Genomic DNA, 19990 nt, shown 5'->3' with positions numbered 1-19990 from the left:
ACTAAAGAGAAAGGTTGGCCCTTTGTAGACAGCATACTTTAAGGTAAGGACCCGAGTATAAACCAAGCCCCCACACCTCTAGCACTTCAGGCTTACAAGCACAAAATAAATTACATAAGCAAAACTGGCAGTATGGAAAGGCAAGTGTCACTAAAAATTATATGGGCTCTGCTTCTTAACTTATGCAAGGTGTTTTCTAAGCTAAATTTCAAGTTTTCATGCATCTGGAATAAAAAATCTTGCACTAAGAACCCACCAAAACTACCACGAGTTTTTAGGGGAATGAAACAAATCGGTGCCTAAAAGCAAAGAACATGCCTTGAGGAAACGGCAAAGGTGAAGGGCCAAGGTCTTAAAATGTTTAGAAGTCTTCCATAAAATGATGGTGGTGAGTCATTTTCTGCAGACGTTTGACTAGGCTACTTTTGGGAAAAGGGTGAAGGAAAGTCAGCTATACAAGGATAATATAGTTTTCATTTTTCTGTCTGTGTGTAATGAATATCAGGGTAGTAAGTTAACTAAAACAAAAGATAACCAGCCAAAGTGAAAAGGGAACAAAAATGTGCGTTATTAGTGGGTAGCAATAGGCCTGAACTGAGGTAATTTACCCACTCAATGACTGAACATGTAAATGACCTCGGTTTCACCCTCTGTAACTACTCTTCCCACATGTAAAATACCACCTCTGACATTTCATCTACAATTAGGGAAATTAGGGTGCAAGTTTGCAATAAAATATTGGCTTGTTTGATCTTTCATTTTGATGAGCTCAGTATTTCTAATTAGGAAGGGATCGCTGGAAACAATTCGCCAAGAAACACAGGGAATTCTAGATTTCGTATTTTCCAGTCCCAGTCCCTTCCCAACTCAGTGCTTCTGGAAAGATACCTTATGCTTTTTCTTGATTTGACCGTCATCTTAGATCTCTGTGTGCAAGAAGAGTCCAAGTGATATGATTGATGTGTTTGGCTTTTTTTGTTCCTCAACTATTGGCTACTCCTTTTTAACAGCAGCAGTCTAGACATCAGCCATCAAGTCCATCCAAATTTGGAGGGACTGCAAAATACTTAATGCATATTTGTCTTGCTGTTCCTGGACAGAATGATGACTGAGTGCTGGAGTTACGAAATATTTTAATGCTGGTTAACCAATACTGTTAAAAAGCAAAAAAATATTTCAGTGTCTTGGCCAAAAAAAACATTAGATTTCCAGAGAATTATGGAAACAACATATGTGCATAACTTCTCAGAAATTAAGGCTATTGAACCAACATGTCTATTTTGAATAGCAACTTACCATTTCTATATAGTGGTAAGCCTACTACAAACTGCAGCTGGAACACAAGCTGGATTTCTAATCCTCACCTGGTAAATATCAAAATGACTTGGGTGAACTCCTGTTGTCTGAGCAGTCCAGCACCGAGCTTGGACCTCGAGGCTCAACTCTGTATAAACCCACAGCAATGTGACAGTGAGGCCACCACAAGGCAGAGCGCAGGAAAAGGCCCCGTAGTTTAGTATTCAGGGTTGGTGGTTCTGTTCCTGGCTTTATCATTGCTCAGCCTTAGATGTGTTACTTTAAAGTCCTTGCTGTACTGGGTCTAACGTCTATCTACAAATATGGGTATTTTTGTGGTGGTAGCACCAGGGAACCCCAGACAGGCTCTGTAAGGGCATATGGGACATACTGTCCTTCCAGTCCCACTGGGTCCTCAACTTTAGATTTGCTTGCTTTTACCAAATCTTGCCCAAACTGTCACCAATGGTGCTGTAAACACTTCTTATCCTGCCAACACTATCAGTTCAATTGCTAAGGGGAGGACAACTGCTACCGGGATAGGTTAGTCTGCTACAGCAGAACTTACAGTTTACATTCTCTCTAGCTTTTCCAGTGAAACATAAAAGCATCTTTCCACCCAAAAACTTGGGTAAGCAGTTTGCTCAGGAGGGCATCACACACTATTTGTAATCAAAACAGGCGGGGGAAAAGCTAGTTGTCTTCTAACACTGTGCCTACAAAGGAATCTGGTGACAGTACAGAATGATCCTGTTTAAATGAGGGAAATTCTGAGAAAAATTCCCACCAACAGTAGCAGCATTGATCTACCCAGCACAGATACATACTGTTTGGAGCTGCAGAGACCTGTTTTGAGCTGCGTTAACAACGGCTGCAACTGTGGGAGTCTGCTATGTACTGGGCTTCTGGTATTGTGACTGAGATGATGGTAGCCAACAGTGGAAGTTTTGAAAGAAAATGTCCCTCTTGTCAAGCCTTAATCACAACAGGGATCACCTAAGAGAAAGGAGGGTATCACAAGGGCAGTGAGGAGAGAAGGGAAAAATTCATGTAAGAAGTGGTACTTTATCATAATAGGGCTCAAGAAGAACACAGCAGGAAGGAAAAGCATATATGCTCTTACTGCTCTCATTGGCAACAAAAATCTCAGCATTAAGACATTTCTAATATATTTCTGGTTGTGAGTGCTTGGATAAAACGAAGCATTATAAAATATTGAATAAGACACATAAGGTTTAACTACAATATAGTGAAAGTCTTCTGCCTTGTGCCATTATCCCATTTGTTAGTATGAACTTAAGTCAAAGAATCCTTTTTTAATACATTCTAGGACGAATTTAACCCTGTCTTAGAAAAAAATATGAACTTAATTAGTTTGACTCAGGATTGTGTGAGTATCACTAATAAAACTCATTTTTCCAGAGCAAAACCAGTTTAAATTAAGACTCTTTGTTACACAGAAGCTGAAGGTTAAGGTTTGACTTTGCAGGTCCTAGTTGCTCACAAATAGCTCTTGAAATGAAAGGAAGGGATAAAGCAAAGGAGACAGGAAAAAGTTTCAGCCTTGTATTACAAAACCTCAACACTATCACCTTCTTACCAAAAAGCATCAGCTGTGAGTGTTGGGGTGGGGTGTTCACCTTCTTGATTCCACAGTGCCTGTGTGTAGAGGCCCACAAAAAAGAATGTGCTAAGAAATTCTCCACTTACAGTGTTGGCCATTTCTCCTGGCTCCAGTATGCTTACAGAAATTGTCAATGAGTCAGTGAGAGAAGATTCACTTCGTCATATTTGCCACTTACTACTTATTTTGTAGGGAAGGATTTGTGTGTAAGAACTTTCCGTTCTGCCCCATTCCCTCCTCTTCTTCCTGGAATGCCTAGAAACACTGAAGAGTGTGGTATAATCCATACCCAGCAGTAACTAGCATGGGGCTTTGCTTCATCAAGGAAACCTCCAGTAAGTTTTACAGAACAAACTCTCCTCATCTCTGCAAGGAACAGAATGAAATGCAGTAACCTCAAAATCCTGTTTAATTAACATTCAAAGCATTTTTCTTTCATCTTTTGACTGTCCCTCCTCCTTATCCAGTCTTGTCTGAATCTCAAGAGAGACAGAAACAGAACTCAGGTTCTGCCAGGGAAATTCAAAATTCTAGCACAATTTCACTTTTTAAGGCATCATTTCCTAGTGTTTCCTGAAGAAAAGAGGAGACGTTGTACATTTGCCTGTCCCCTCTCCAAAAGATAATCCAGTCTCAATGAAGAAATACCAATTTTATCCCAATGACTTATAGAATTGTCCATTAGTACTTAAGAGTTCTGTTCGTTAATATGTATTATAAAAAACCCTTTAAAATTCAAGGAAGATCACATAAGTATTGGTGGGTAAGGGTGAGGAATCCAGCTGTGGTAGACAGTAGGTCTTTGTCCTTCCCTGTCATTCTGAGGAAACTCTGAATGGATGGGTCTGTACTAAGAATGGATTAGCAAAGTGGGAATATGTGTCTATTAGAGCTATGCTAATCCTGTGGCTCTTTGCCATCCAAGGGTGCAATCCCACTTCCCCTCTCTTGCCTGCACCCACATTTTCCTTCCCCTCTAACTCCTTGATTGTTTAAGACAGAGCAATTGTGTTTCCAGACGAAGAATCAGTTCCAGGAGTTCACTTGACCGAAAACTCTGCTTTCTGAATTTGTGAAGTAGGTTTTCAGGGGGTTATTGCACTGAAACAACTCACCCTGTGGGTGCACAGTCACTTGCCCTAAATTCAGTGCAAGAAAGTTGGTGGCACTGTGAAGCCAGGAGCGGGGCCTGTGTGACAGGTCTCTGCTGACGGGCACAGCTGTAATGGGAAACCTCACAGACGTTATTTCTGCATCTGTACACTGTATCAGAATTGATCTGTTCTGGATTGGACATGAAGACACAATGCAGAGTTAATGCTGCTTTAGGCCTGCTGTAGAGGAACAGATAAATATTTAAACTAACAAGAAGCTAAGCTGGTGTAGTAAACAATTGCCAGTGTAGCAGAAAGCCTGCCACAACTAAGTTAATCTGTCCACATTTTTTGAACAAATTTGAACAAGCCGTGAGTCTATATCAGACTAGTAATTTGCATATGTTTTTGCTCTAATACAAGGAGTTCTTAAATTGGATTCAGTGTACTGTTCAACTGGAGGGAGACAGAGACTTAATTTCATTAATCTTTTCCTGCATGCACTTCAAATAAAGGTTTCTGATTTAGCAGGAACTGGAATACATCTTCTAAAGGAAAAGACCACAAGTCATATCCTCTTCAGACTGCTCTGTAACAGGATGGCCAGGGATCCCTTGGCTTAGTGCTTTAATTGACCTATCAGGCCAACTATTTTTTTCTTTTTTTAAAGTGTTGCAGATCAAGGACCAATTAAATAAAGCAAACATATTTGATACAAAGCATTTGGGTTTTTCAGTGCTTGCTTTTGAGAATTTGTTTTAGAAAATAGGCTTTTTGTAGCTCTTCTCACTTTCCTTGTATCTACAAACACGTTTGCTATTCCAATTTAAATAATGGTAATGTAAAGATGGTGCTGAATTCAGTGGGTTACTCTGCAGTTCAGTCAGGACAAGGTTTGACTCATTTATTTATGGTCTTTTGAGCTCATAGAGAAAAAGTGATGGTGAGGCAGAGTAAGAAATCAGCTTGCTACAAATGAGCTGTAAGTCAGGAAGAAAGCATATTACGGTAAAAAAAAAAATCTTCTACCAGCATTGGCTATTCTAGAACTGACTAATGCTGTAGCAAAACAGTTGACTCCCTTTCAAGCTTCTATCCAAATTCTGACAGTACAAAAGAAGCTGATAATCTAAGACTTCAAGTAGTCAAACTTCACCTGCTTGATCATAAAGACTTTATTAACAAGTGAGAGTTAACTGAGTATTAAAACAAACAAAACCCAAACTGTGGACTCAAGTGAGGTGGAATATGGTTTAAAATATGACTGATAAGCTGTAATTTGTTCACATTAAACAGTACTACTTGTACTCCTGTAGCAGTAAAAGCAAAGGTTACTGTGATAGAGGCAATGCAGAAAGACATTGACAAGCCAGTTGCTTATCCCAGCAAGATCTACATATTTATTCTGGGTAACTGATGATTTTGCAGCAAGTCTGAATGTTGACAATGAGTATCAGAAAACCAGATTTTCTCTCTGCACCTCTCATTTTGTGAACAAAACACCAAAAGTGATGTCAAAGACCAAAAATACCATCTTTTTTTATTGCCTTTCTCCTAAAGCAGTTTGCATTCAGGAGAACCAGGCAAGCTTATCTGAATGCCCTCCTAAGTATTCCTCAGGTGGGTAAGGACTACAGACTCCAATCTTAAAAAGAACAGTGATCCTTCTTTTTCAGGAAGGAGACAGTGGCAGGACAGACAACCAGGGAAAAATAAAGCAAACTTGTAATGTGGGAGGGGAATTTACAACTAAAGACACAAGGGCAAACTCCTACTCTTACAAAAAGAGCCAGGAGGATCTTTTTCAAAAGTTTATGAAGAGGATGCAGGACTTGGTTATTTTCAGAGGTCTAATCAGAGTCAGTTTCTTGTAAAAAATTTCCTGACAGCTGAAGTGATGTGCTATATCATTCATTTACAATGTACAGACAGGTGTCTTAGGCTAGAAGATTTCCACTGCAAGGGAAAATAGCCAATTTCAGGATCCAACACAGTGAGCAATTACTCACCTACTTGACTTTACCTGTGCAAAGAGCCTCTGCAACTGAGCTGTGTGTGTGTGTGTGTGTGTGTGTGTGTGTGAGGCAGGGAAATTACCTGGATTGATGCCAGGTGCTGAGGGCTTGTTGCTACGTGATGCACTAGGGAGGAGGGAGTAAGTGGCTGGGGAGTCGGGGGGGGGGGGAGCAAACCCACAAGAGATGATACTATCTGAACAGGGAGCTACCTTGCATTTACAGCATCAGCTGAGTGCGACTAGTGGGCTATGTCTATTTTAAGTCAATTTGATGCAGAAATAATAGCCCATTCATGAGGAAGTCAGTGTCAGAGGGGTGGGCGGTTGTAAAGAGGAAGGTATTTTATTGTTTTGTTTGCCTTTACACCTTTCAATCTGCCAGCCCTGACTCATATCAGCAGAGTGAGCAGAAGCCCTCCAAACCAAGCTCTGCAAGGAATGTGCCTGTCACAGAGCACCTGGCCATCCAGGCAAAAATAAAAGCCACTCACCCTAAGAAACGACAACAGTCCCCCACCCCTATCAAATCTTTCCTCATTCCCTAGCTCTGATGTGCCTGGAGGTACAGTAACACTAGCAATGCCAACAAAAAGATACAGATCATAGCTTGTATCCCCTGCTCCTGCCTGCAAAGTTCCCAGAGAGGGCAAACTCTCCTTACAGGTCTGCTTTATGCCTTTATCAACCTGTGTTGCACAAAGCCTGTTTCTGTGGACACCCACTACCCAGCATCCAGCCTATGGGCAAGATAGCCCTGAAGCCCAGTGTGCCCCCAGACCTCTCCAGGCTCCTGCGTCCTAAGGGGCTGCAGGATCCTGATGCCACCCTGCCTTACCTGTGGGGCTGTCTGGATATCCTGGAGAAGCAGCAGAAGCCACAGTCCCAGTACCAGGCTGCAGGCAGCCATCTGCAGTGGTGTTAAATCTCCCTAGCTCCCAGCATCGCAGGTTAGACAACCAGCTTGCTCCTCCTGGAGGCTGAGATCCTCCCAGGGTCCAGCCCGGTCTTGCTCTGTGTCTGTTCATTCAGTCCAGAGCCATTCCAGCTGTTCAAGACAAGCAGGAGACAGGCTTTGAGACTCAAGCAAGCTGAGGAAACAATTTAGAAGGAAGGGGGAGGGGGGGATGCCCAAAAAAGAAAAGTAAAAAAAGAACAAAACAAAACCGCGTTAATCACCAGTCCCAGAGCTGTCGGGTTTCTGAGTCGGTTGCACGCATCAAGGTTGTCACCCAAGGTACATGGCTAGCTGTGCAGAAACGCAGGCTCCTTAGTCATCTAGGCTGCCCTCAGAGAGCACTTCACCACCCCAAAGCCTTGGCCAGGCAGGAGTCCAAGCCCTGCCCCGTCCATCCGCCACGCTCTCAAGAGCTGCAACCAAGCCTCAAGAGAGTTCCCAGTAACAAACACTCATTTTTTCGGTACAGTCATTTTACTCCTGTTTGGATGAGTTTTTGAAAACCAACCAGGGTGACTCCACGAAGGTTTAGGCTTTACACATTGCCTTTTAAACACCAACATACCATCCTCTTGAGAATCCTCCTCTTTCCTCCAATCCCACTTGAAATCAATTCCTGTTGCTGACAATCATCCCTTGGACTGCTACTCGTCATTTCACTCACTTCCATTTGTTACTCCGGATAATGTTTTTCGGCTCTGGTGCCCAGAAAGATTTCAGTTGGTTTAAGGTGTCATGAAGCTTTCTTATCTGCCCTAAAAGTTTTGTCAAAAGTAAAAGTTAGCCACTTCAAAAAAGAGCAGACTGCCTTGAAAACCTCTCTGAGGTGCTCAGGAAAAGAACGAGAATTTGAATTCTCACACCCATGGTTTTCTGCTTCTCACCCTTATCAGCAAAAAGAAAACCAAAAGAAATGACAACAGATTGAAAGTCGGATAATTGATTATTTTATTAAAGACCCACAGCTACCTCACTACCATCCGAACACAGTACCAAGGATGAGAGCATTCCACAGGGACCCTGGGATGATGTAAATATTTTCTTTAACTCAAAGCTGTAACTATTTTAACTAACTGTCTCTATTTCTTTCTCTAGAATACCATCTTATAAAAAACAGGCATTTTCAAAACATCGCATACTGTGTATTTGACACATAAATCTAACCTCCTTTCTTCACTCTGTCAGGTTACTTCTCAGTTTCTAAGCTCTCTTAGCTATAAAAGCTGATTGTTCTTGGTATGCCTTTAAGGTCTAGAGACAACTAAGCATTTGAATATCCAAATATTACATTCTTGATTTTCTTAATTAAATAATGGGCTAGAAAACATCTTTATCTTGTGTAATAATATGCCTTTAGGCAATTCTCCCAATTTATGAGTGTGGTTTCAAATGACACAGTAGTCAGGGCAATTGGTGAGCTCTGTTTGGCTTTTTTTTTTCCTTATCAGCTCCTACCCAAGATTTTTCTAGCAAAACGACAGGAACCAACGTAAGACACAGCCTGGAAAGTTTTAGCCTCTGTAAGTTATACTGCTGAGGTCAACGTATCTGATACAAAACCTAAGTATCCAAGTACAAAAACTCATGTGTGAAAGACTTTCCCAGGACTGGCAACAGGGAGAGTTTTCTGGCCTGTTTTCCAGAAAAAATAAGACTGAAATGAGCATACTGAGCATTTTGTATATATATGTATGTCAGTTCCTCTTTAATGAATGGTATCAATAATTTTTTAACCCATTGGATAACTTCAATCAAATTTGGCTGAGGATGCAATGTCATTAAGTTTTACAAAGTTTCATGGAAGGAGATGACTTGGATAAAGAGGAAAGATTCTAGTAACACTCTCACTGAGGGAAAGGCTGCAGTGGGAGACCAGTGTTCCTCAGAAGAGAGAATCCACCTCACACATCCAAAATGAAACCGGCTTCCCAGCTGCCATCCTTCTTAGAACTTCTTATTCTTAAAATCATTCTTGATTGAAGTAGATATTTAAAAGGATGGGAAGTGGAAAGTGCTTCTTGCTGCTGCTGCCTTTTTGGAAAGCCTATCACATCACACAATGCTATTACAAGTCTCTAATAAAAGCAACAGCAATGAAAAGAATGAAGAAGTTGTGTTTAATAGGAATGTTCCAAGCTGCATGCACTTTTAACTGAATGCATTAATTTCAGACTTTGTGTGTTTTGATTTCAAATACAATGAAAGGGGCTTTCCAAAAGAAGCCCTATTAGTAACTGGAAGAAGCACCTCCGTTTTGTAACAAACCCACGCTATTGTTCTCTAAATGTTGCCTATATTTCCTAGAAAATAATCCTCTATGTTAATATTAAAAAAAAAAAAAAAGGGCAAAAAAGCAGAACAAATAGCAGCAAACAAACAACCCCTATTTCTTTGCTCTTCCTTCAGAGGACAATGTCCATCAGAAAAAAGGAGAAAGCCCCTATGCGCATGCTATTATTATTTATAATGTTTATTTGATCACACACATCTGTCTAACATCTGAATCTCCTTTTGGTTTAGGTGTTAAAGGTAGCAATGCCCAAAGACAAGGTTGCTTGGCATTTTCTATTTTAACTAATGTAGTTAATGCCAAGCTTAGCTAATGCTTAGGTAATTTTTACACTGTGTATCTGATCAGTGCTGATCATCTCTGTGTGTTGCATGGAGCTGAGGTGGAGGGGATCAGAGAATGTCCTGTAAGTCAGCAGTTATTCAAAGGTCACTTGATACCTGGAGCAAAAGAATGCAGAGACCCAGCTAAGCCATGAGAGAAAGTCTCTGACACATGCCCAAGATGTTCCTTCAGCGTGGTCTATTCATTGTGCTGCTAACAGTGACAGCCCAGTAAAGAAAGTAGTAATAGAATACTGTAGAAGTAGCATTGTTACACACATGCTTAAGCAAAAGTACTCATGACATTTTCTAATTTTGAAGTGGCTGATTTTAGTCTCATATTGTATTTTTGGCATGGTTCCTTGTGTTTTTAAATATGTATGTTCAGTTAATATATATCTAGCTGTACTGGTGAACAAAACCACTGAGAGAAGTGTCATCTCTAAACATCTGTCAAACAGATAAAGGAGACAATGAAATTTAAAAGGACACATATTAAAATAACCTTGTCTAAAATCTGTATTTCAGTGTCTGTCAGTGTTGCTATTTAGAGCATTGCAGTATGCTGATGAAAAATCACTGAACTTTTGCTACTTAGCTAGGTGAAACAACACCAGACCCTAACACTTCACTAGGAGTCTCAGTAGTACCAAAGGCAGTGCTCATTGGAATACATGCTACATACTACAGGGGGTACAAATAAAAGGTGGAATTCTTAACAAATTAAAAAAGAAAAGAAACATGAAGGCAATTACTGTAATAAAAAACAAAGAATCTCATGGTTAAAGGAAGGAAAGCAAGTAGTCACCAAGAATTACTTTCTTCACACCTCTCTCCATCTGTTTATGCATTTTAGCCTTTGGAGAGTTCTCTCCCTGGGGATCTTGGAAAGCGACACTGTGGTAACAACACACAGGTAGAACATTCAGGCGCCCAATGATTTTAGGCGTTGGAAGTGAAGCCAACATAACAGAACTTCTCTGGAAATCTTTCAGTAGCCCAAAGAGGACAGACAGGAGGGAGGGCAACACTGGTACAATGTGATCTCATTGAGAAACATCACTTAGCAAGCAAGCAGAGTTTGTACTAGCTGTAGCTGGACTTGAACTTGTCTGAACGTGTAAAAAGGAATAAAATCTCATTTATGCCAAGTATGTCACAGATTGGCAAAATTCTGTCCCTCTATGCCACTCTGGTACTGATACTTATTTTCTGGCACGTACACATCTCTTATTCTTAGTGTTAAATACTTGTCAATCCATTTAATTATGCCTCATCAATCAAACCACTCTGCTATATGTTAAATACCTTGTAGGTGCTCTTGATAACATGATCTGCAGAGCTATACAGATTTAGCAATTTACTTTGGTATATTTGTCCACTGTGAACAACAAGGAAGATGTTACGAAGCTCTTATTGAATACATGTTGAGATGTAGCAATGTCTCAAAACAAGAGTTCCCAGCAGGAAAAAAACTGGTTATAATGAGCTAGGGTCATAATAAAATCCCAATACACAGGGGAAATCCCAAGTCATTTCAGTAACTGTAGTTTCAGTAGATGGACATTCTCACAAGGTGTTTCTGTTCTCTAGTAAAAATAATAGAAAAAGAAATCAGCTTCCTTGCTTTATATAAAGTTTCATACATACACAAGCCAGCAATCTAAAACGAAAGAACAGACTAGTTCTTGTCTGTTTGCAACTTGGGACTTTTGTCTCAATCAGCTGTCCTCTTGCTAAACACAGAAAATTTCCTGGCAATTAATGAACAACCAAAGGAAGGAGATGCATCCTGGTCTGCTCCTAAGCAATGATAAGGTTACTTTTTTTTTTTTTTTTTTTTTTTAATTACAGAATATAACATCAAAAAGTATTTCTGTGAAACGGCTAATTCCTGACTGCGGGTGGCTCAGAAACGCTGTCAACAGTAATTGTTTTTGCTGACTCTGAGCCACAACATAACTATTGGAAGAGTTCTCCAGACAGCAGAGTACTTAGATGTACTGGGGAAAAAAGAATCTTCTCAGCTGGTATTAGTCTTACTGCAAAAAGTCTTGCTTCACCCAAGATCTGTAAATCACCCCACACAAAGCCCATTGACTGCATTCATGTTCCCTAGTTTTCATCCCAATTACTTCCACCTGAACATATCCTCAGTTTAAATAGTACAATATATGCCAATGCTACACTCTGGCCTTCCAGAAGCAGCAAAGTTACTCTTAGTATTGTTATGCTTAAAAAGTCAAATTTTCTGGAAGTGTAACCATGCATTTCTGCTACCACAGATTTGGATTCAGTGTTTATATGCAAAACAAGATATGATGATTTGTCTGTCATTTTATTCACTTTTTGATTGGGTTAAGTCATTCAGAACTTTGATCGAAACAAAAATTTAAGCTGCTAAAAATGTGTCAGACTGAGCATGTTAATGATAATGACAACATGGCTTAATTTTCAATTAGATTTCTTTTACAGATGTCATTTATACAAAGTTGATGTGGATAACAGAATCTCATAACTCTGTTTTTGTTATCTCAACTAATACTACTACCTTATATAGAGTGATAAAATAACTAATGTAACAAAAAAAAGAATCTGTATAAAATGTCTTTTTCTGGTGCATAGCAGCTTCAAAACTAAAGTGCATTTTGAGTCAGACTGAAAAATGAGAAGAGCTGACAGAGAACTCTGTGCTCTCAGGAAAGACTTGGCTTCCATGAAAGAAACCAAAACCATATCACAGAATTACTATGCCCACAGGCTGGCTGAGAGAGAGAGACGACCTTAGAAGAAAGATCACATCATGTCTGTACTTTCATAATTCTTAATACAGCTTCTGGAAGAGTGGTAGATTTACACATCGTCACTCTCCATAGAAAAAGCTCTTGACAAAGATGTTATTATTTCAATGTCATTTGTATTATGCCCTTCCTCCCATACCTTGCTAGAAATGGAAAGGCTTAAGGGTGAATCTTCCACGGTCCAAACAGGATAGCCACTTGGTCATTACAGCTGTAAAGAAAGTGGTAGGTAATAAAGGTTGGACAGGTAATATCATGCGAAGGCTGATGCATTCTGAAGATCCTTCATGCCCTTTTTTCACATGTCCCTAGCACTGGTTTAATTTAAAGCAGAAGTCTTCTCTGCTGCTCGTTTGTTGGAGTAATCATATTGTAAATCTAAATGACCCACAACAGCACTATTTGTTTTGGGCCCCTCTCCCCACCCGTAGCCTTTGCACTGATACAAATTAATCCAGGAGCACCAGCTTTGACTTTAGCTCAGTCTTACCTCATGTCAAAGTCTTTTGTCTGGAGTTCTAGAAAGCTCATGGTTCCCACTACCTAACCAGAAAGTGCAGGAAGGCTTCTATAAAGCCATCAGTTACATAAAAGGACTGGTAAAAGGTAAGAAACTAAGTACATAGTTGCCTTTAGCTAGCAAGTTTCTAAACCTACAGTACGTCCACGCAGCGAGCTAATAAGCAGCAGCCAGTTTGCAGTAAATTCACACCTTTTTTATTTCACAGTAATTCCCCCCATGTAGAAAGTCTACTTGAAATAGTTAAGTTATAGTCAAAGAAATATGTTCAAGGTTTACATTATTTGATTTTGACTGCATAGTTATTCTTCACGAGTCTGGTCTTGAGCTCTATCTGGCACTTAAAAGATCTTGTTTTTCAGTTACTTACAAGCCAGTCAAACTCTGAAGTGTTAAAGCAGAACATTGTCAAGGCAGACATTTGCCTCAGTCTGAATTCTTGAACTCCCCTACTACAACGTAACTCTTACATCAGGAATGTGCCTTTTGAGAAGCCATGAAAGTCTGCCAAAAACTAACCAACCTGAAGTCTCATAAAAATCCAAACCTTGCACAAACTTGATGGTGAATGCATTTGATTTTCAGTGGGGAGATCTCTAATAAATTCATTCTCCCTAAGCATTCTCCAGCCACTCACAGCTCCTGAAGTTGCCTGTTGTGCAGTATCTTCACATCACTGAATTCCCACAAGGAGTTTCAGAAGCAAAACCAGACTTTCTCTATAGCAATTTCTCCTCATCAGCATATGACCAGGAACTGGAACTGAAAAGAGGAAGACTATCTCCTTTGCTTTCAAGGAGAGCTTCAAAGTGAAGTTTTGGAAAGAAAGTGCCATATAATTCATATAGAGGACAAGGAATCAACTGAAGGGATCAAAAAGCTTAGACTAGAAGAAACTCACAACTAGGACTGGAGAGGAAGGAGACCAGCTCGCTAGGAAGACAACTGGTGAGGGAAGCTTGGACTGATTGGATACTGTAAATAAAAACAGTGTTAGAGGGAGTGGGCATGTGTAGAGAAATTTTAATGCTAGCATTTCTTAAATTTTGAGTATCAGACTGAGCATTTTTAATGGTGTTCTTGTACTCCAGTCTAGGTGTTACTTATTTGAGACTCGTTAAAACTAAAATCTAACCCATCAGATCCAGTTTTCACCTACAGTTTTTGGAAGATGCTATTCAACTGTGAAGAGAATCAAACCAGAAAGTATACTCAGGCACTCAAGAATTCCAGTCTGTAAACTCTTGGCAGAAGATGCTGAAGAAAACTTCACTGAAAGGTACTATGAAGCAAGAGCTTCAAGCATAGGACAGGACCAAAGTCAGAGGTGAAAGAAGCTTTTGCAGAGCTTTTGGCATTTCACAAAAGACATACTTTCAGATATTTTTGTATGTGTGAACTGACAGACAGGTCTTTTGTAGCCAGGTTCAGTTATTTCAGCAAAGCATTTAACCCATGCAGTTCATCTGTCAGTAAACAGTTCCCAAATAAATCAGCTGTTTCAGGATGAAACACTACGCTGTCATTTACTGGAAATTACTTATGATCTTACTACACTCCCTATATTAACTTTTTTTTTTTTTTAACTTTGGGAATAAATACACCCTCTTAGAAGATTACTGGAATTATGAGCATTTCACTTCCTTCTAATAACAAGAAATTGTGCTCGCATTTACACAAATATAAATCCAAACAAACCCTAGTGAATTCAAAAGAGTAACTCTGGATCTCTATTACTGGAAGGGCAAAGAATCTTATTAAGTTCAAAATAATAAGCAGATATGCCTGAGTTTTCCTTGTTAACTACCTTTTGTGCAAATATTTTACATACATTCACTGATACGCAATCGTTAATGCTATTGTTGCAATTGAAATGTGCTCTATGTATATGCTTGGGAAATAAAACAAGGAAATTGAAAAAGCACCAAGAGTTCCAATTCTATACATTTTAATCCAAAATCGAAAATAAAGATGTTTGGGGAAGACTGGCCATGTGGTTAAAACACAAGAGTGGGAGTCATTAGTTCCCAGTACTGTCACAGACTTTTTGGGTAACTCATACCCTTTCTTGGTACTCTGGTTCTCCTCACCTAAAAGCTGAGAGTTATAAAGCTTATTTATTAACAGAAGCAAGATGAGCTTTCCTTTGCTGATACAACATAAGAAAGATGGGAAATATTAAATAATTTTTGTGAAAGAAACAAATGGGAAGATTTTCAGGACACAGCTTTTTCAACTTTTTTCTATGACTACAGCTGAGCATCTCAACTCTGACAATTTAGGGTCTTATTTTCCCCTTCCTAGCAGCATGTTTTTGCTCTGCAGAAACCACTGGAATACACCAGCTGAAGCAGAAAACCAAGTCCTTACGTTTGGCCTGCCATTACCCAGGAAACGGGTGAAATTGAGGTTTTCAACTCTGAAGAGAAGGGGCAGAATTTCTCTTGCGTTTTCAGATTTGACACACTGAAAAAAAATTCTTCCGGGCTGTGAAAACTCAAGTTCCAAAGAGATGAAAGCCCCCAAAATCAAAGTTTGCAAATCATTCCAAAAGCAATCACATGCAGATGTTCCACCTGAGGGTTCTGGAGGCAGTCATTCCTTGACATGCTGATAATTAAACAGAATGAATAAATCAGGACTACATTCATTCAAGACTCTTGATATTAATTCTTGCAATGTACTGACAGCAAGAAACACTGGATCCTGAGACATCACCAAAACTATCTGACGATAATCCTAGAGGAAGCAAACAGACAAAACACTAATGGCAGTCTAACACTGTTACTAAGGAGCAGGCGGAGCTATGTTTTAAAGGCTGAACTACACTTCTCTCTTAAAACCAATCACAAATGCATTTTTTACTGTCTCTAATTTGTTTAATTAAGCAAAGCTGGATTTCCCGTCTTATGAATCAGTGTTACATACATGCAGTATAGTGAGAAAGGGGAACTAAACCACAGGCTTTACTACCAAAGCATCAGGCAGTCATCACTCATACCAAAAGAGAACTAACACAAATGGGCACACACACTGGAGCCAGCCATTAACAGAAGACACAGCTGCACAGACTAAGCCAGCATGTTCCCAAGTACTATGAATGGAAAAAAGAAACAAACAAACAAAAAAATCCAGGTCAAGTCAAGAATGCTGGACTTCACTTTGGCTATTCCAACTTCTAGTGGCATCAAAGTGTGAGCAACTTAGTAGCTTCTAATTTTGCCAAATACATACATTATTCTCCCAGTAAATTCTTTCACCATAATCACACACATCACTCACACATCAGAATGGAGGATCCCTGTCTTCTCCCAGAGGAATTTTAGGCCCCATTGCAGAAGATAGTTGGGAATAGACTGCCATCCTTCTATGGGCACATTTGAGTTCTCTATTCCCACCCCTAGTTGATTAAGGCAAAAAAATTTCATCTTAAAACCATTACAACAAACACCTAGTCTCTAATATAATGGCAATATGAACAAAGCCAGGCATAAGCAAATCCTTCCTCACCAACTGTTGTAGAGAATTCTTTCTCCTTATGGATCACTGTGCATCTCAGGCATTAGGGAGACATATCTCCCTAAATCTTGGCCACAGGCCATGCAGCACCATGACTACCTCCAGGAACAGGAGACAAGCTATCCCAGACCCCCATGCCTACACAACAAAGTTCAGTATTTGTATTATTTTGTGGCTAAGGACATAGCCCTGGAGATATTGGTACACAATTCGGAACTCATCCTTACCATGCCATTTTGAACCCCAGATCAGCAAAGGTCTCTCCCCACCCCACATCTTACATTCCTACTTTCCCAATCCAGCCCTCCTCTCTACAGTCCCAGTATTTCATGTCCTCTGCCTCCTCCTAACACACCTCTCACCACTCTGGCTTCCTACTATATATTCCCACAGTCTCACCTCTGCTTCACCTCCTCTCCAGAAATCCCCGGCCTGAAAACGATCCCGTTTTCCTAACTCACAATCCCGACATCCCACGCACACTACCCCCACCCTCTGTTCTCCCCTGGAATTGCAGATGCCAGTACTGGCTCCATCACTGCTCAGGTTGCTGCAGAGTCCACAGTCCAAGTGCAGAAGCTGCTTTAACACTGGACGAAATGCAATTTTTCAACCAGTAAATAGATGTATTCCTTACAGTGTACTCCCAGGTGACACCTCAGACACCTCCTACACGAATGGGTGTATTATCTTGGATTCCGTAACACTTACTGCACGATAAAGCCCCTGTGCAAAACCTTGTTATTACACTGTATCTCATTCACGTATCCACACCCAAACTACTCCTTGCAGCACAGGGTTCAAATGCATCTTGTGCAGGCCTGTTACTTATCATTACTCCAGGCTCAATAAAACTTCTTTGCCCATCTTCTGCATGGAGATTTCGTCACATATTCAGTACCAAAAAAAAAAAAAAAAAAAAGTGGTTCTCATAAAAAAGCATGACCTCACTTTCTAGAAATGACTTTTCTGCTGTTATTCCTTGCATTACTGCTGTTCAAATTAAACTAACCAGGATTTGTAACTTTGACATCTTGAATGCAATCAGCAGCCACATTGCTCGGCACCTAGCCTTAGAGACCTCAGCAGAGTGACTGTGAGAAAACAGATGAAAGGGGTACACACGTTTACCTCAGCTGCAGGTCACATGAAATCAGAGCAAGCATCTTTTTTGTAACTCTACCTTGTAGTGAGACTATAATCAGAAGTTTGACTATACATGAATCACCTTCTTACTAGAAGATGAGGCCTCCATGCACATACATGGCCAGGTGTCCTAATTAAAAAAATATCGGTTTACTCACTTTCAGACCTCCTGTCTCGCTTCCAGAGAAACAGTGCAGCTATAAACAAAGGGTTCTAGACCAAATTCTGGATCATGTATCAACAATATTAACCAAGCTCCAACTGCAAAATCTTTGATAATTATGAATGGAAAAAAAAGACCAAGTTGGCCAGCAGAAAAATCTGTTTCTGTATATTATCAACTACAAACTAAACTGGGCACTACTCAGAGTAGAAATTTCAAAACATACAGTCTGCTTAAGCTCTGCTGGAAAACCTGGGTACACTGGTTAGATTCCCTATGCAAAAAGGATCATGATATAAGCTTATTCTGCACTGATATGGAGACATAACTATAAAAACAACATAGAACCATCAGGTCACTCTCTAAGTTAATAAGCAAATCAGATTTTCTGCTCTGAAAGAGTAATAAACAAAAAGGAAACAATTCCCTATACCAGTTCAGACAAGAAAGTGAAAGAAGGTGCCAATATTTTAACATGGAAATTGAGATCAGTTCTCCTAATGTGAAAGTGGAATGTATTTTTTTTTATTAGCAAAAAGGGAACATGCGATAGCTCAGATAATTTAAAAAAAAAAAAAAAAAAAAAAAAAAAAGAGTATTTTGAGACTGAGCATTTGCGAGAAGCTCCACCTGAAAGGTGATGTGAGAACACAAGAGGAAGGGTACGAAGGGAGAGTTAAAGCTAGCCTGAAGTGCACACATGGAAAAAAGAACCTTTTCTAAAGATTTGCAACTCTGGACAAGATCTGGCATTGTAAGGCTTAGCCTTGCAATGGAGAGACATGAAGGGAGATGAAGAATTAAAAAAAAAGAAAGAAAGAAAAAAAAAAGAGGTTCCATAAACAGGTAGCATTTTCAGCCTGTTTCAGCTTGCAAATGAGGGCAGTATCAAGCAGGCCAGAACCAACAAAGAGACAAATTGAGGTTAACTTGGGTAAAGAGGTGCAGTATCACTGACTTCCTTCACCTGTTTCTAGTGGAGGAAGAGAGTCATAATCACACTTTCAATACTTTCACAAGTGTAAAAGATTGAATGTATTCCTAGCTATCAAGAAACATTTTGAGTTCAACATTGGTTCCATCCTGCGTTCACCAGATAGATCTCACGTAAGTTACTTAATCTTACAGTGCTTCATTTTCTCTATTTATGAAGTGGAGCAGGCTTGCTGTAATTTATTTCAGGATAAATTAAGAAGAGGTTTATGACTTCTAATGTTTTGGGTTTGAAGGCAAGGGAGTAAAAATCTTGAATTTGCCCTATTTAGTGTAACATTTGGTGGCTAGCATTTTATATTCACTGGATTAATTTATTTTAAAATTAGTATTTTCAGTAAGGGAAATAATGTGACCAATTCCATTCACTTTACCCTACATATGCACAACCCAAAGCTAAACCGATCAGTCATGCTTTTCATTTTCCATTCTAAGCCTTACATTAAGATTTCATAAACTAGCAATATTTCTTTCCTTGCTTTAAAAAAAGTCTATTTGTACTTTTGATTTAATAAATAATGTATTTGATACATAAATAACAGTGAATGCCAAGAAGCTGAAACTATCATTGGTGCAAATCCAATTCCTTCTGTCAAACTAGCTCCCAGAAATAAATTTGAGGCAGGAATTTCTGTTTCAGGCTCATTCAAGGCAAAATAAAACATCAGTTTCACTGTTTTTAGACAAGGAAAGCAAGATCAGTCTATAAAGTTCAAACAAATCACACTATATAACTTATTTTGTTTTGGTACAACTCAAAAACTCCAGAACGTTTTTTGGTTTGTCTCCAAAAAACTTGGAAAAGCAGATGCAAGCATAATTTGCAAACATTTTAAGGCATTATCTAGCTTTTTGATGAATAAAATCTCATTTCACTTTAACATGCTTTTTCACATTCATAATCACTCTGATGTAATGCACCCTGTAGCTACAGACATTGCACTGAAAAGAAACTGGATTTTTTTGGTTTTAACTAAATTATTGAGTAACTCAAGTTTAAGGCACTAGCAAATTATGTGTCATGTTTCAAACATTTGGAAATTAACGTATTTGTATGCATTCCACTGAAACAGACCATTCACAGGCCAATTCCTCACCCTGGCATTCAGAGTTAACATTACACTTCTGGTTTATTTAGTTGAGGCGGCAGATGAACTCTGTTGCTATGGCTGTCCTAGTGGTAACAGTACTAGTCATCCTGTACACATCACTTTATCCAGCCCTAGGAGGGAAAGCTCATGCATCTGCT

At 39.5% G+C, this 19990-nt stretch overlaps 1 protein-coding gene across 4 annotated transcripts in view; it reads right to left on the bottom strand.

Annotated features, from left to right (window-relative positions):
* Positions 1 to 19871, bottom strand: part of TNFRSF8 (TNF receptor superfamily member 8) — a 37347-nt gene extending 17476 nt beyond the window's left edge. The window contains exons 1-5 of one of the 4 annotated variants that reach the window (XM_030018751.2): positions 13822 to 14349; positions 12540 to 13682; positions 8835 to 11188; positions 7552 to 7741; positions 6867 to 7076 (exon numbers count right to left, since the gene is read on the bottom strand). In XM_030018751.2, the coding sequence (XP_029874611.1) occupies positions 6867 to 6938 (72 nt within the window). In that variant the 5' untranslated portion in view covers positions 6939 to 7076; positions 7552 to 7741; positions 8835 to 11188; positions 12540 to 13682; positions 13822 to 14349. Of the gene's footprint in view, positions 1 to 6866; positions 7077 to 7551; positions 7742 to 8834; positions 11189 to 12539; positions 14350 to 19816 lie in introns of those variants that run through there. The other 3 variants (XM_030018750.2, XM_030018752.2, XM_030018753.2) reach the window with 3 other exon arrangements.
* Between the last annotated feature and the right edge of the window lie 119 nt (positions 19872 to 19990).

Source organism: Aquila chrysaetos, chromosome 6 (assembly GCF_900496995.4).
Source record: "Aquila chrysaetos chrysaetos chromosome 6, bAquChr1.4, whole genome shotgun sequence".
NCBI classification, from domain to species: Eukaryota; Metazoa; Chordata; class Aves; order Accipitriformes; family Accipitridae; genus Aquila; species Aquila chrysaetos.
This window is presented reverse-complemented; position numbering and strand designations above follow the sequence as displayed.